General features: G+C 39.7%; 1 protein-coding gene across 1 annotated transcript in view; it reads left to right on the forward strand.

The window, feature by feature from the left end:
• Positions 1–606: 606 nt before the first annotated feature.
• Positions 607–14,444, forward strand: part of LOC142351734 (uncharacterized) — a 30,103-nt gene continuing 16,265 nt past the window's right edge. Inside the window, exons 1-2 of the mRNA XM_075403879.1 lie at positions 607–704; positions 3,529–3,682. Coding sequence (XP_075259994.1) covers positions 607–704; positions 3,529–3,682 — 252 coding nt within the window. The remainder of the gene's footprint in view (positions 705–3,528; positions 3,683–14,444) is intronic.

Here is a 14,444-nt window from a genome sequence, read left to right on the forward strand (position 1 = left end):
TATTTCCTGGCACCGGCTTTATAATAAACCGCTAAAAGATCCAAAAAATTATTACTGCAAAATTAAAATTACTGGGCACAGATTGTATTTATAACTGCTTTTTATTGATTTAGATGGTTCCGCAGCTTTGATCACATGTACAATCAAATGATCATGTCTGAGAATTGTCGTAATTACATATCTTTTTCCGGATATGCATGAAAATTTTCATCTTTTCTCGTTATTACTGATTTCATTTATCTGAGATACAGTTGCGCAAAAATCAACCAAAAACTAATTACCAAATTTGTTCAAAGACTCCTCCACAGATATATTTCCAACCTGTTGCAGCTTGATAAGAAATAAGAAAAAGCGGATGATAACAAAAGATAATGAACCTCTCAAAACTTACTCTTATTTTGTCGTTAATCTTGGTTTCCAGTTTGCCTGAGCTGTGTGTTAACCGCGAATTACGGAGAACGAAAAGAGTTGACAATGGGGTTGAAGTTGGAGACAATCGGGCTAAATGGATAGCAAGCATTCACCGCAATGAATCTTGGTGGAGAAATTTATCCCTCCATACCCCGTGGACGCTTGAAAAGACTTTATTCGTAACTGGGGTGCTGTATGACAATTACACAGGAATCTGTTTCCTTCCTCCTCTCCAAAAACGTGAATAAGATTCAACAGTTGGAAGTCAACATGCGTGAACAAAGCCAGCATACGTAAAAAAAACCTATTCGACAATTTTTAAATTAATATTCGTTTGCCTGCAGTGTTTTAAGATCAAGGATTATTTATTACCAAAGATACACACCTTCTTAGGTTTTGAATTACCAACATGATATACTTTCATTTTAAAGTTGAAAAGTTAAAAGGTTAAGACCGTTACAATTTAATGTAAAAATTACGCAAATTTTTATGAAACAGTTCTAAAATCTCTTGCGGGTTGCCCCACAAGCATTGCCATAACAAAAACATAATGCAAAAAATGCCATAAAAAGTTTTTCGTTATGACCTTAATATGGTAGCGACGTTATCATAACTTACAATATTACGAATATTAGGTTTAGGCTTAAATCATACAATCGAAAATTAACACTGAACGTACAACTGGTTATATCTTTGCCGAAAGTTTTCCGCCGAGCCTTAAAGTAATAAAATCAGTTTTCCATGGTAGCAATGGTACCATCTTGTGTTCACGTAATAAAAACGATGGTACAATTTTATGGCCATTTTGGTAATCAATTTATTGTTTTGTTCGATGTTTTTTTTATCGATTTCAATTTATATTTGTTAAAATCTTCTGGCTCCAAAATTTTTCTTGGGACTGATTTACGGTCCATACGATAAAAAAAAACTTTGAGCTCCACTCTCACTGGCTGAGCAGTCAAAAACACATCAGAAGTGATTGTCCCAACTCAATGGTGACAGATTTTTGACTCCAAATTTCCCTCCAAACGGTTAAGACAAGGAGTCAAAGGTTAACTCCTGATTCATGTGCGTCTGTAATTTTGTATCTCTCTCAATCACCAAGATTGTGGACACTTGGGTTGCTGTAACAAAGACTGATTGGGGCAACCTACTAAAAGCTACAGATAAGCCTGAAAGCTGCAAGCGTTTGTTACCAACCGGAGAAGCTGTACTTTTGATGGTTTCAAGGACTGTATCCGAAGATTCGTCAAATGTCTCAAAGGCAAAGCGTATTCATTCAATGCCAACTGAATTATAAATGTGCATGCACTGTTCGTACTATTTTTCTTCAGCAGCTGAGAGCGCGAAACAACATTTCTCCACAGCACTGACAAAAAAGCTTGGTGCAAGGGAGAAGTGAAAGGTAGAATTCAAGGCTGCTGGTTTATCCAAAATTCATTCATATGATAATACGCCGCCATCCTGATGCGTTTATCGGGTAAATAACACTTCTGCTCATCGATGGAGGAAAATATGCACCCGGGCAAAATGTATTTTCTTGTTTTTGTTTAAATTGACACCAAGTCAACTTTTAAGAGTAAGGCAGAACTCTTTTGGAGGAAAATGTAGCTCCAGAGATGGGAGTTGTGGATAACTGAGCATCCGTTTGTGGTAGAGAAAGTGACAGTAAACCATATCTTCTTCCAGGGGAGTTTTGTTTTTGATAACAAGTTGTTATAAGTTGAATTACCAATTTCTTCTCTAACTTTTTTTGAGAGATACATATTGCCACAGACTCATTTGCTTCTTCAAAAGACTCCACATATGAGATATCTTCAAATAGCATATATCCTGTTAGCTTTTCTGCCAAAGGGAAGGATCGCTAAACAGAACAAGGAGATCCTGCTTGAACTTGATCAGTCGATGTTTTTCTTCCAACAACGGTTTTGTTACCTGGAAATCTTGCTTCATTCCATGAACAATCTCACAGCAAGACTCAGGAACTGCCTAAAACGGTTGATCGCTGAACCACACGGAACGTTTGCAGGATTTTCTTTACTCAATTGAGGGAGAATTTCATCGAAAAGAATAGACCTCTTTTGAGGCATCAATGCAATAACGAAAGATGTCAAACGCACATAGTGAATATTTGACTTATTTGACAGATGCTTCTAGGGGCTCCTAAAATTTAGCAACTCCATCTAAGCTGCTCCTCTTGATCAAATTTTCAAAATCGTTCAAAATTTTGATTGACTAGAGCTCGCACTTATTCATTATGAGTTTCTGACGCTGTTAGAACTGCCAATGTTTCACACAGATCGGCCTTAGTTCCTGCAAAAACTTCGTCATCGAGTTACCAGCAGTGTTGCGAGAGATTTCGTAACATTTGTTTAATTTCGGTTATGAGAGACCAGATTGAAAGAAAACACAAAAGTGGAACAGTAGATCTACCTGTTGCACTCCAGAGTGACTGCCAACATATGAGCTATTGAAGAAGAAACCACCATGCTGGGAGCAACACAGGAGGCAAACGAAATACACTAAGCTTCAAAATTTCCGGAGAATCGAAGATATTTCTATGCTTCACTTGATAAATGCGTTTTTGAAATCCGTTTGGAGGACGCAACCCAATTCTGTGGTAGCTTAAAATGGCCAATTTCTGGAAAGAAAAACAGCAGCGCTCCTTTACAAATTTCATCTATTGCATTACATCAATGGATGAAACTGAACATCTTTTGTCGAAAAACCACTATTGCGTCCCCTAAGTTGAATATTTTACTGCGAATGTTTCTAAATTGTGTTTGGATCTCTATCTCAATGTGTATTGTTTCACTCATTAGCGTCAAAAACTTTACCAATCCATGCTGCAATTAAAAATGAAAAATGAAATTCTCATCAACATAAATTTCGTAACATGACTACAACAACTCCGATTGAATAGAGGTAACTACACGTTAACAATGCTCAAAAACAATTGTCCATATATTGTTAAAATTAACATTTTTTTAAAAAAAATTTGGCGAACAGATATGCATTAAGCTGTCTTTTTGCCAAAATTTTATAATTTTTTTGAATAATTTTTGATACTATACACATTAAATTTGGACTGGTGTTGTGCTGGGGTGTTGGAAACAGAGTTGCTTACACAGTCCTGACTCTGGCAACTGCTGGCGTTCAGGAAGGGGATATAGTGAGAACGGGTTCTAATGACAAGCGGGAGGGATCTGATCAATTGCGCTCTGTAAAGAGTGTGTACAAGCATCCATTTACGGACGACTTGATAACATGGGTTAGATTTCTAAATTGTTATCAGTTGTTCGTTTGCGCCTGTATGGTTGCGTTATTTTGTTCATGTATTTGCGTCCCCCACCCTCAGTTCCCCAGTTGAGAAATTGTTGGTTTTTAAGCGAGAAAATGTCGGTATTGTCGTTTTTTTAGCGAAAGTTGACAAAAGCTCCCACAGTTTTTTCGTCGGCATCATAGGTTTTGTTCGGTAATCAACACAAAGAAGATTTGGTTTCGTCGTTTGCAAACAAAGAGATCTCAATCAATCAACTGCACGTCTGGTCTGAGCTCCCATTCCGTTCACACCATGTCTGGTCTATGTGCCTAATTTAACAGAAAAAGTATCATGAAAGTTTACATGAATAAATAAAAAGCAGTTGTTTTATTTAGTTACCTCTTTGTTCATAACCTACCGACTGATTTTATTTCCATCATCTGTAATCAATTCCAGCAACAAGTATTCCCGTGTGGAAGCCCAATGGTTAACTTGTAAAAAATTGCGAAAAACAGTTAACTTGTAAGAATTTGAAAATTTCTTTCGAAAAACAGTTAACTTGTAAGAATTTGAAAATTTCTTGCAAAAGCTGGTTAACTTTTAAGAAACTGTAGGTCAAATGGCCAACGTGTAAGTTTTTTGCAAGTTCGTTCCGGCCGAGGTCACCTCTTATTTATTATTTCATTTAAACATGAAGTCAGTTGCCGTCACAAGCGCATGAGAGTTAGTTGCTCGGTTTTGATAACATAAAACAATTCGATCTAAGATGACACTTGGTTACTTTTCAATTCTATCAATTCAAGAGGTCCTTTCGCAATGCAATCAAAAATATTCGACCTCATGTAGCTTCTTCACGATTACCTTTTAAAAAAGTTTCAAGAAAATTTTGTACCCGTTTTAAATTTGAAACTTAAACGTAAGAAAATTTTCTACATAATTGATTAACCCTTCATTTTTAAAACACTTTTTAAGATTATAAATTTAACTCATACCGTTCTAGTTCTAAATTCTATAGTTTTTAAATTTTGTTTAAATTCATATCTTGCAACGTTTTATTATTTTTTGGTACAATTTAGAAAGAATTGTTATATTGTAGCAACTTACATTCTAATAAATTATATAGGAACATTCAACTTAACTCAAATATTTATCTTTTAAGTCGAATGGATAACTTGTATGAACCTGTTTGTCGAATGGTTAACTTGCAAGAATTTGTACGCCGCATGGTTTAACTTGTAAATCGATTAGTTAACTTGCAAGAACTTGCGATTTTTCGGACGCAAAACCTGCAAGGCGATGCATCGTCCTGTAAGAACTTGACAGAAACCTGCAGGATGTTACATGTAAACCGTTCGAATTCGACTCGAGTTCTCATCAGCGTTGTTTTTCACAAGAAAAGGATTGTGGAAATAAAAAAAAGTTCAAAATTATGGACTTAAGGATCAAGGATGAAAGTACAGTATGTGGCCTATCCGAAAACATTGTGGTTAAACCTATCAGAGAATCAATGGCTAAAAACAGTTTAGTACTAGCACTTCGAAGCGACTCTACTTAGTGTGCAATTAAATCTTGGAAGCATACATGGAAAAAACATGAACGACATAATTATGATTTTATTGCTCATTTGACTAATTTTTTTGCCAACCTAGCTTCTCCCCTAAGTTCAAATTCGCTTGCCAAACTTAGCCACCCTCTCGCAATAGTTAAATGTCGTTTTGAAAATTTTTTGGTCGCCGAGAACAAGTATCTCATTTTCTTACCCTATTATTCTTTAACTACATTAGAACGTAAATCTTACTCCCACTCGTGCATTGTTCTCACACTCGAGATCAAGCGTCCCAGTTTCTTCGGTCATCTATGAGTTAGTGCAATTGGCCAAGCATTGGGGACCATGCCATGCATTTACCCGGATCATAGTCTCAGTGTAAATCAGCGCTGAATCAGACACTTTCCATTCTGCAATTTTACTATGACATGTTTCTGATCATGTCACTTTTTACCATGACCAGAGTAAAAATCAGAGTAAAAATTTTTGAAATATGAAAAAATTCTGTACAGCATGAAAATCAGAGTTAATTTTTTCCTGGTCAGTGCTTTTTGCATTCCGTGAGACCTATGGACAGCGGGAAAAACAGAGGAAAAAAGCGGGGAAAACGGAGGAAAACATGCTTCAAAAGGATTTCAATGAAAGAAGTGAATTGTGAATTGATAATTTAAAAATAGAAGAACAGACGACAATTAATTAATAAAAATGTATGTTTTTTACACAGTTTTGCTGTTTGTGTAGCTGTTTTTGTACAATTTCTGGTTCAAACTCCCATTCTGGTCTCGTTCTCCCATTCTGGCCTCGTTCTCCCATTCTGGCCTCGTTCTCCTATTCTGATCTCGTTCTCACTGGTCAGGTTCCCCATTCAGAATCAGGGGGAGGTACGTGACAAAAGGTTCCGACAAAATTTAGCAGTATTAAAAACCTCATAGCGGTTTGAGAGCCAAAGTTTCTTGCCCCCCCCCACCCCACAAACCACAGTTATTGACAACCCCTCTCCCAGCACCCCACCACCACAAATCCCACTGTTAGAATATCGATCAAACTATAGTCTTAAACTTATTGAGAATTAGAAAGAAAGTTTGACTTACCAGACTAGAAAGACAAGCAATATGACTTCTATCAAAGAAATTATAAATGAATCGTCAAGAAATGGTGCTTAGAATCAATATTCGGTTCAAATTGGTGAATCTGGATAACTATTATTAGAGGTAGATTAATTGATGTAAAATCTTCCCAGCATGTATTAAACGATGATGATATCTCCGGAAGTGTGAATGAATTCTTAGAAAAGTGCAAATGCATTCCATTTATGGTTCCCTTTGCGACTGATTTGCAGAAGCAAACCATAATGGGTAACCTTTGGGACCCCCACTATAAATCACGGTGCTAAGATTAGTTTTGTATCTTGACTTTTTCATACTGATAATGGGTATATATACAGCTGATTTTTGAGTCCTTTTTCATCCCCAAATTCAAATCACCATCTTGATCTAATAATCAGATCTCTCCTGTAAATCTCTAAATTCTACTGTAAAATATCATTTTGTTATTCTCTAATTTTTGAGAAAATAATTCTTTTACTTAGTTAAAAACGCTTTTTATTCCGCTTGCGAAAGTCCATAACCCAACAGGTTATGGGCCCTGCAATTTTCTAAGTCATGAAATTAATTTTCAAAACAAAAATAATTTGTTGTTGACAGTCATAGTCATTTTCTGCTTAGTTCCTTTCCTTTTCACAACTTTTTTGCCTGCTCAAACTCCAATGGATCAACTGACAGTGAAGCTGCTGACCTACACAGGAAAGGCACAGGACTTTCCAATCTGGAGCACAAGATTTGTGGCGATGATGCAGACGAAGGGACTCTACAAATCACTACTGGGGACAGAGGAGCAACCCAATGAGCCTGCACCACTGGCCAATGGGGCAACCAATGATGAGAAGAAGAACCACAAGGTGCTGAAGGATGCATATGAGAAGGAAGTTGCAGACATCAAGGAGAAACGGAACAATGTGTGGTGCCATCTGGCACTGACTCTAGATGCAACAACCCTCATGGTGATGAGACATGACTGTGAGGGAGATGATGGCACTGGAGAGCTTTTGCAAGAAAAAGTTCAGAGTGTGGAGACGCCGAAAGTGGTGACTTTAGTGGCACAGCTTGCTCGACTGCAACTAGAGGATTCTGAGGATTTGGACAGCTTCTTCATCAGAGGACAGGAGTTGCTCACAAGGCTACAAGAAGCAGGGGAAGCAGTCTCAGAGACCCTCTTCAACGCCTTGGTCCTAAATGGTCTGCCAATGAGGTATGAAAGTTTTGTTATACAGGATAGCTTCAACCCGGCAACGAACTTCACAGAGTTGAGGAAAAGGCTGCAGAACTTTCATGAGAGACACAAGGGACAAAGTGTTTCAGTGGCACCGGCAGTGAAGCGTGACTTCAAGAAGGGACCCAAGAAAGGAAACTGCTTTGTGTGTGGGATCCCTGGACACTTTGCCAAGGACTGCAGGAAGGAGGAGACAGCACAATGTAGCAAGTGTGGTGAGAAGGGTCACCTAGACAGGGCATGCAAGAGACAAAGAGATGGAGGCAAACATGAGTCAGTGGCAATGGGTCCAACATTGGCTACACCAGACGAGGAATGCTGGGCAGCTCTTACCCAGTGGAAGACAGCAGGCATGCTAGTGGACAGTGGTTGTACAGATCACATAGTGACGAACATCGATGCGTTCCTGGACTGTGTGCCCAGTCAATCAGTGGTCAGAAATCCCAACAGAGAGGCTTCCAGAGTGGTGGGCAGAGGCTGTGTGAGGATCACCATACCCTCAAACAAGGGGGAGTTCCAATGCGAACTCAAAAATGTTCTGTGTGTGTGTGCCGGACTATTCATCAAACCTCCTATCAGTCTCAAGATGCACGGAATGGGGACATAGCTTCACTTTCGAGAGAGGAAACAGCTGCCTGAAACTCCAGAAGGGAACTCGGGTAAAACTAACACAAGAAAATAATTTGTTTTACTTACTCTGCAGCGTTCTAGAATTCAAGATGAGTTCCAACAGCTTGAAACTTGACAGTACAAGGAAGTGGCACAGACGATTGGGTCATTTGAATCAAGCGGATGTGGTCAGGAATGCACCAGAGACAGTGGGGAACTCGATGATGTATGCAATATGTGTGCAGTGGCCAAGATCACAAAGACTCCAGTACCAAGAGTGGCAGAGACCCAAGCAGAAGAGAAGCTGGAGAGTGTGTTCACAGACGTGATGGGACCTTTCAGAGTAGAGTCACTGTCAGGGTTCCGGTTCTGCATAGTGTTTGCAGACCAGAACACGAAGTTTGTGTTTGTGGAATTGCTTAAGGCAAAGCGTGAAGCATTGGCCAGCCTGAAGAAATTTGTTCTCAGTGTGGGGACGCCCAAGAATCTGAGGCAAGACAATGCGAAGGAGTTTCTCTCAGAGCAGTTCAAGACGTACTGCTTAGATGCTGGCATTCTACAGGGAAGACCATCCAGAGAAGCCACAACAGAATGGGTTAGCTGAGAGGTGCAACAGGACACTGCTGGAGGTGGCAAGATGTTTGCTCATTGACTCAGGACTTCCCAAGATGATGTGGGGAGCAGCAGTTCTTCACGCAGCAAGGATCAGAAACTTGGTTGTGAGACGAGGAGAAGAAAAATGCCCAGCAGAGCTGATCAGAGGTATAAAACCTAAGCTTCCAATTAGTAATTTATCTATTTTTGGTTGCACAGTCTTCATGAGGAAGAGGGACAGAGAAGTCAGCAAACTTGAACCCAAGGCACTGGAAGGAAAGTTTGTGGGTTACACTGAAGGAGAAAACGGATACTTGGTGTACATACCCAACACACGCAAGGTGATGGCAGTTCAAGATGTGATCATCAAGGAGTCTGAAGTGGGCTCAATCCCTGACAACAAAGAAACGGCTGAACTACTAGATAATGGGTCGGAACTGGGAATCTGGTACCCAGATGATGGTCATCAAGACGATGACAACAGAGAACAACAGGACACATCTACTGCAATAAAGGAGGAGTGGCATGACGCAAGGAGCGTGAATACTCAAGAAACAACACTGAGACAAGAGGCCTCGGATGTTGGAGAAACAGCACTAGATGAAGGATCTACTGCAACAAGAGGGAGTCACAGAGACTCAGAGTCACTGGAAGACAGTGACACAGAAGACTTCTCACAGTTAGAGACAGTTGGCTCCAATGAAGATGCACCGGAACACGCGGCCAGAGCAGAGCCCAGACAAGGAACACGTGCAAGGAATGTTCCGCAATTTTTTGGAGAAGTCAGGACCCATCTTGCTGTGACTGAAGGCGACTATGTGGGACCCAAAACAGTCTACGAAGCCAAGCAAGGTGACGATTGGGACCAGTGGCACCGGGCAATGAAGGACGAGGTCAAGGCACTCCAAGACAACGAGACTTGGAACCTAGTGAGACCACCCACAGACAGGGACGTCATACCGGGCAAATGGGTCTACAAACTGAAATTGGGACCCAGTGGTCAAGTGGACAAATACAAAATGCGCTTTGTAGCGAAAGGCTTCAAACAAGTTGAAGGACTGGACTACTTTGAGACTTTTGCGCCTACCTGCAAGCCAGAGACATTCAGGATTCTGCTTCAGCTATCAGCGAAGCAGGGCCATGTGATGCACCAATTTGATGTCAAGACTGCTTTCCCGCACTCACCAATCGAGGAAGAAGTGTATCTGGAACAGCCACAGGAGTTTGTAAAACGCGGATCAGATGGGGAGAAGTTAGTATGTCGACTAAATAAATCAATTTATGGTTTGAAACAGGCTGCTAACAACTGGTACAAAGAGCTGGCAAACTTCCTACTGAGACAGGGGTTCACCAGTAGCAGGAACGATCACTGCTTGTTCGCAAGATCGGAGGTAGAGGATCACACCTTCATCTTGGTCTGGGTTGACGACATCATAGTAGCATCAAGAAGTATGACAGTGATCTCTGATGTCAAGAAAGCACTAGAAGCAACCTTTCACATGGAATACAGATGGAGACTACACTGGTTTCTGGGTCTAAGTATCAGACGAGAAGAGGGCAAAGTCACAGTCGACCAAGAACGCTACATAGAAAAAATGCTTGAGCGGTTTCAAATGGATCAATGCAAACCCTCAAGAACTCCAGCTGATTTGAATTTGAAATTTCAGACAGCACAGAACGGAGACGAAGAAGTGGACCAGAGGATCTACAGAAGCTTGGTTGGATCACTTCTGTATCTGGCCAAACAGACGAGGCCAGACATCATGTTCACAGTCAACATTCTGTCCAGACACATGAATGCACCTACCAGTCAACACTGGATGTGCGGAAGACAATTTCTGCGATATCTTCAAGGTTCAAAGGTTTAAAACTTACTTACACAAAAGTTATGATTTAGTGGGGGAAAGTGATGCAGACTGGTCTGGAGACGTGAACGACAGAAAATCAACAACGGGCTATTACTTCAAGCTCAACGGACGTGGCGCAGCACTCAGCTGGGGTGTCAAGAAGCAGGCCACAGTTGCTCTTTCTTCATCAGAAGCAGAATATCAGGGCATGGCAGCAGCAGTTCAGGAAGCACGCTACCTGAAACAACTTCTATAGGATTTTGGCATCCAACAGAAACGTCCATCAGCAATTGGAGAAGACAACCAAAGTTGTATCAGACTCTGCCAAAACCCTGTCATGCACAAAGGAACAAGCACATCGAAACAAAGTTTCACTTCAACCGGGACAAGACGGAGGATGGGACTATTTCAATTCAATACGTCCCTACAGACAAAATTGCAGCGGATATCTTCACAAAATCCCTATCCGTTTCGAAAGTGGAAATATTCAGAGCAGTTTTGATGGGAACAGACTCTACGCAATCAACTCAAGTCTGAGTGGGGGTGTTAGAATATCGATCAAACTATAGTCTTACACTTAGTGAGAATTAGAAAGAAAGTTTGACTTACCAGATTAGAAAGACAAGCAATATGACTTCGATCAAAGAAATTATATATGAACCGTCAAGAAATGGTGCTTAGAATCAATATTCGGTTCAAATTGGTGAATCTAGATAACTATTATTGGAGGTAGATTAATTGATGTAAAATCTTCCCAGCATAAATTAAATGATGATGATATCTCCGGAAGTGTGAATGAATTCTTAGAAAAGTGTAAATGCTTTCCATTTTTGGTTCCCTTTGCGACTGATTTGCAGAAGCAAACCATATTGGGTAACCTTTGCGACCCCCACTATAAATCACGGTGCTAAGATTAGTTTTGTATCTTGACTTTTTCACACTGATAATGGGTATATATACAGCTGATTTTTGAGTCCTTTTTCATCCCCAAATTCAAATCACCATCTTGATCTAATAATCAGATCTCTCCTGTAAAATTCAACGCATTAAGCGCCAACCGTAGAGATTTTGCGTTGATTCTAGCGTAGATCTTAAATACTTTGCCTTGAATTAAGCGTTGATCTCACATACTTCCAACGCATTCAACGTCAATATTACATATTTTGCGTTGAATTTAGTGTTGATCATTTATAATTTGCGTTGATTTTAGCGAAGATTTTTTTAATTTGGCGTTGATTTTAGCGTAAATCTTACATATTTTGCGTTGAATTTAGCGTAGATCTTACATTTTTTGCGTTGAATCTAGCGTTGACACTACATAATTTTGCCTTTTGATTTTTTGTGGGGGGAGGCATACGTGGGGGGAGGGGGAGAAGTGGGGGTACGTCATGTGGGGGGGGGGGGCACGAGTCTGGGGGTGGGGTTGTGTGTGTGTGTGTGGGGAGGGGTTACATGCGGTAAGGGGGAGGGATGGGGTAAATGGCAGGTACGTAAGGGGGTGGAGGTGGTTCAGCGTACTTACGGGGGGGGCACGAGGGGGTGTGGTGGTACTAAGGGGGAGGGGTTCGAGTGGGGGTGGTGGAGGGTTGTACGTCAAGGTGGGATTGTGTGTTGGGTGGGGTATATGGGGGGTAGGTTGAGGTGTACGTGTGGTGAGGGGGGTACCTGAGGTATATGGGGGAGCATTTTTTGCGAGTTTTTACAAAAAAATCAGAACCCAGTTGCGTGCAAGAAAAACCGGAAAGAGTTGAAAAGACAGGAAATTAGAGCAAAAATTGAGCAAAAATCGAATAAGATTTAAGCTGAATTCAACGCAAAATTAAGCAGGAGTTCAGTGGTTCGATTCCCATACCTAGAGTTTTCTTCGTTGAATTTAAAAAAAAATCAACGCTAATTTCAACGCAGAATATGTAACATCGACGCCAAATTCAACGCAAAATATGTAAGATCAACGCCAAATTCAACGCAAAATATGTACGATCAACGCCAAGTTCAACGCAAATTATGTAAGATCTACGCTAAATTCAATGCAAAACATGTAAGATCTACGCTAAATTAAACGCCAAACATGCAAGATCTACGCTAAATTCAACGCAATATATGTAAGATCTACGCTAAATTCAACGCATTCAACACAAAATTATGTAAGAAAATTGCGGTGAATTTTCCAGTCTTGTGAACACTAGTTTCCTCAGATCTTACGTAAATTTTGCAAAATTCTTCTGCCCGGGAGAATAAGGGCTGCATTAATTACAGTTAAATATCATTTAAGTACTAATGTCTGAAATTACCCGTGCTTTTCTTTATGCAAGCTTCCGAATTGAATAAAATTTGCGGTTCGATAATATCGATTGTTGAGATTTGGAATCTCTTCCCAGATCTAGGTACGACTTATGAAAAGAAAATGATCAACCAAAATGTACTATGAAAAAACCATACTCCACTCATTCAAGCTATGAAAATTTTTGCTGGAACTTAAGTCTTTCTGGACTTTAGCTCGACTCAGATTTTTTGCAAAAAACTTTATTTGGACCCAAAATTTTACAAAAGACTTTGGCTCGACCCAAAATTTGGGTCGGACTTAAGCTCGACACAATGTTTGCAAGCAAAATCTAGTTAAAATCTTTTCATTGGTACATCATTGGTATTCTCATAAATCTGCTTTTTTGTCATTAACGTTTTACGAGCAACATTGCGTATAACGTAGTCAGCATGTATGCTCATTCTCTTTTACGATTCAAAAGAACCACAAGTCACTCAAAAACCCTCATTATTGAAAAAAAGATAGCTGATGATTTAGAAAGGAAAAAAACTAAATAACGACGAAGTTTTGTCATGGGCTGATGGGACTAGGGCCACTACACTTAAACTAGTTAATCTCATTGAATCAAGCAATGTGGTAATATACTCAAGCTGCAATAACTCTTTATCTCTATTGGGAGTTTTCCAACTGATTTTTAAGTTGAACTGCTGTGGTGCAAGTGTACCCATGAAAAGACCATAGCTGAACTTTCTTCGTTATGAAAACACTTTAACTCGACCCATTAATTGATATTAGCTGGTTTTTAACAAGGAACCTTGACCGTGTAATTATAGTCAATACTGCCCCGTACTAGACTTTTCAACTCTTTTATTAAGTCGAGGCCTAGGCCGTAAATCAATGATCGAGCATACTAACATGGTTTTTCTTTGAAAAATATACTATAATTAAAAATTTTATAATCAATTCTGGTGCGAGAGTCTTAGTTGAGATTTCAATTTGAAGACACCGGTTGACAGGGAAAAAATAAGAAACTTTGCTAAATGTCACTTGGACACATCACTTATTTCATCTTGACCTGAAGCCGAAGGAATTCTGTTTAGTATTTGATATCTCTGATTCGAGTTTTCTAGTCGAGGAATGAGCCAAAAATGTACGAAATGAGCAGAATCAGACATGCTTTATTGCAGATTGAATTCCGGGCGTTAAGTTTGCCTGATTAACGTTGTCTCGCAAGTTGTTGCAGGTTTAATATCGTTTGCAACAAGAATGCAACGTTAACATCAGTTCTTTGGTCAAATATTGCTTCTACTACTACTACTACTACTACTACTACTACTACTACTACTACTACTACTACTACTACTACTACTACTACTACTACTACTACTACTACTACTACTACTACTACTACTACTACTACTACTACTACTACTACTACTACTACTACTACTACTACTACTACTACTACTACTACTACTACTACTACTACTACTACTACTACTACTACTACTACTACTACTACTACTACTACTACTACTACTACTACTACTACTACTACTACTACTACTACTACTACTACTACTA

The sequence above is a fragment of the Convolutriloba macropyga genome, chromosome 13, assembly GCF_964194025.1.
Source record: "Convolutriloba macropyga chromosome 13, txConMacr16.3, whole genome shotgun sequence".
In the NCBI taxonomy this organism is placed as follows: domain Eukaryota; kingdom Metazoa; phylum Xenacoelomorpha; order Acoela; family Convolutidae; genus Convolutriloba; species Convolutriloba macropyga.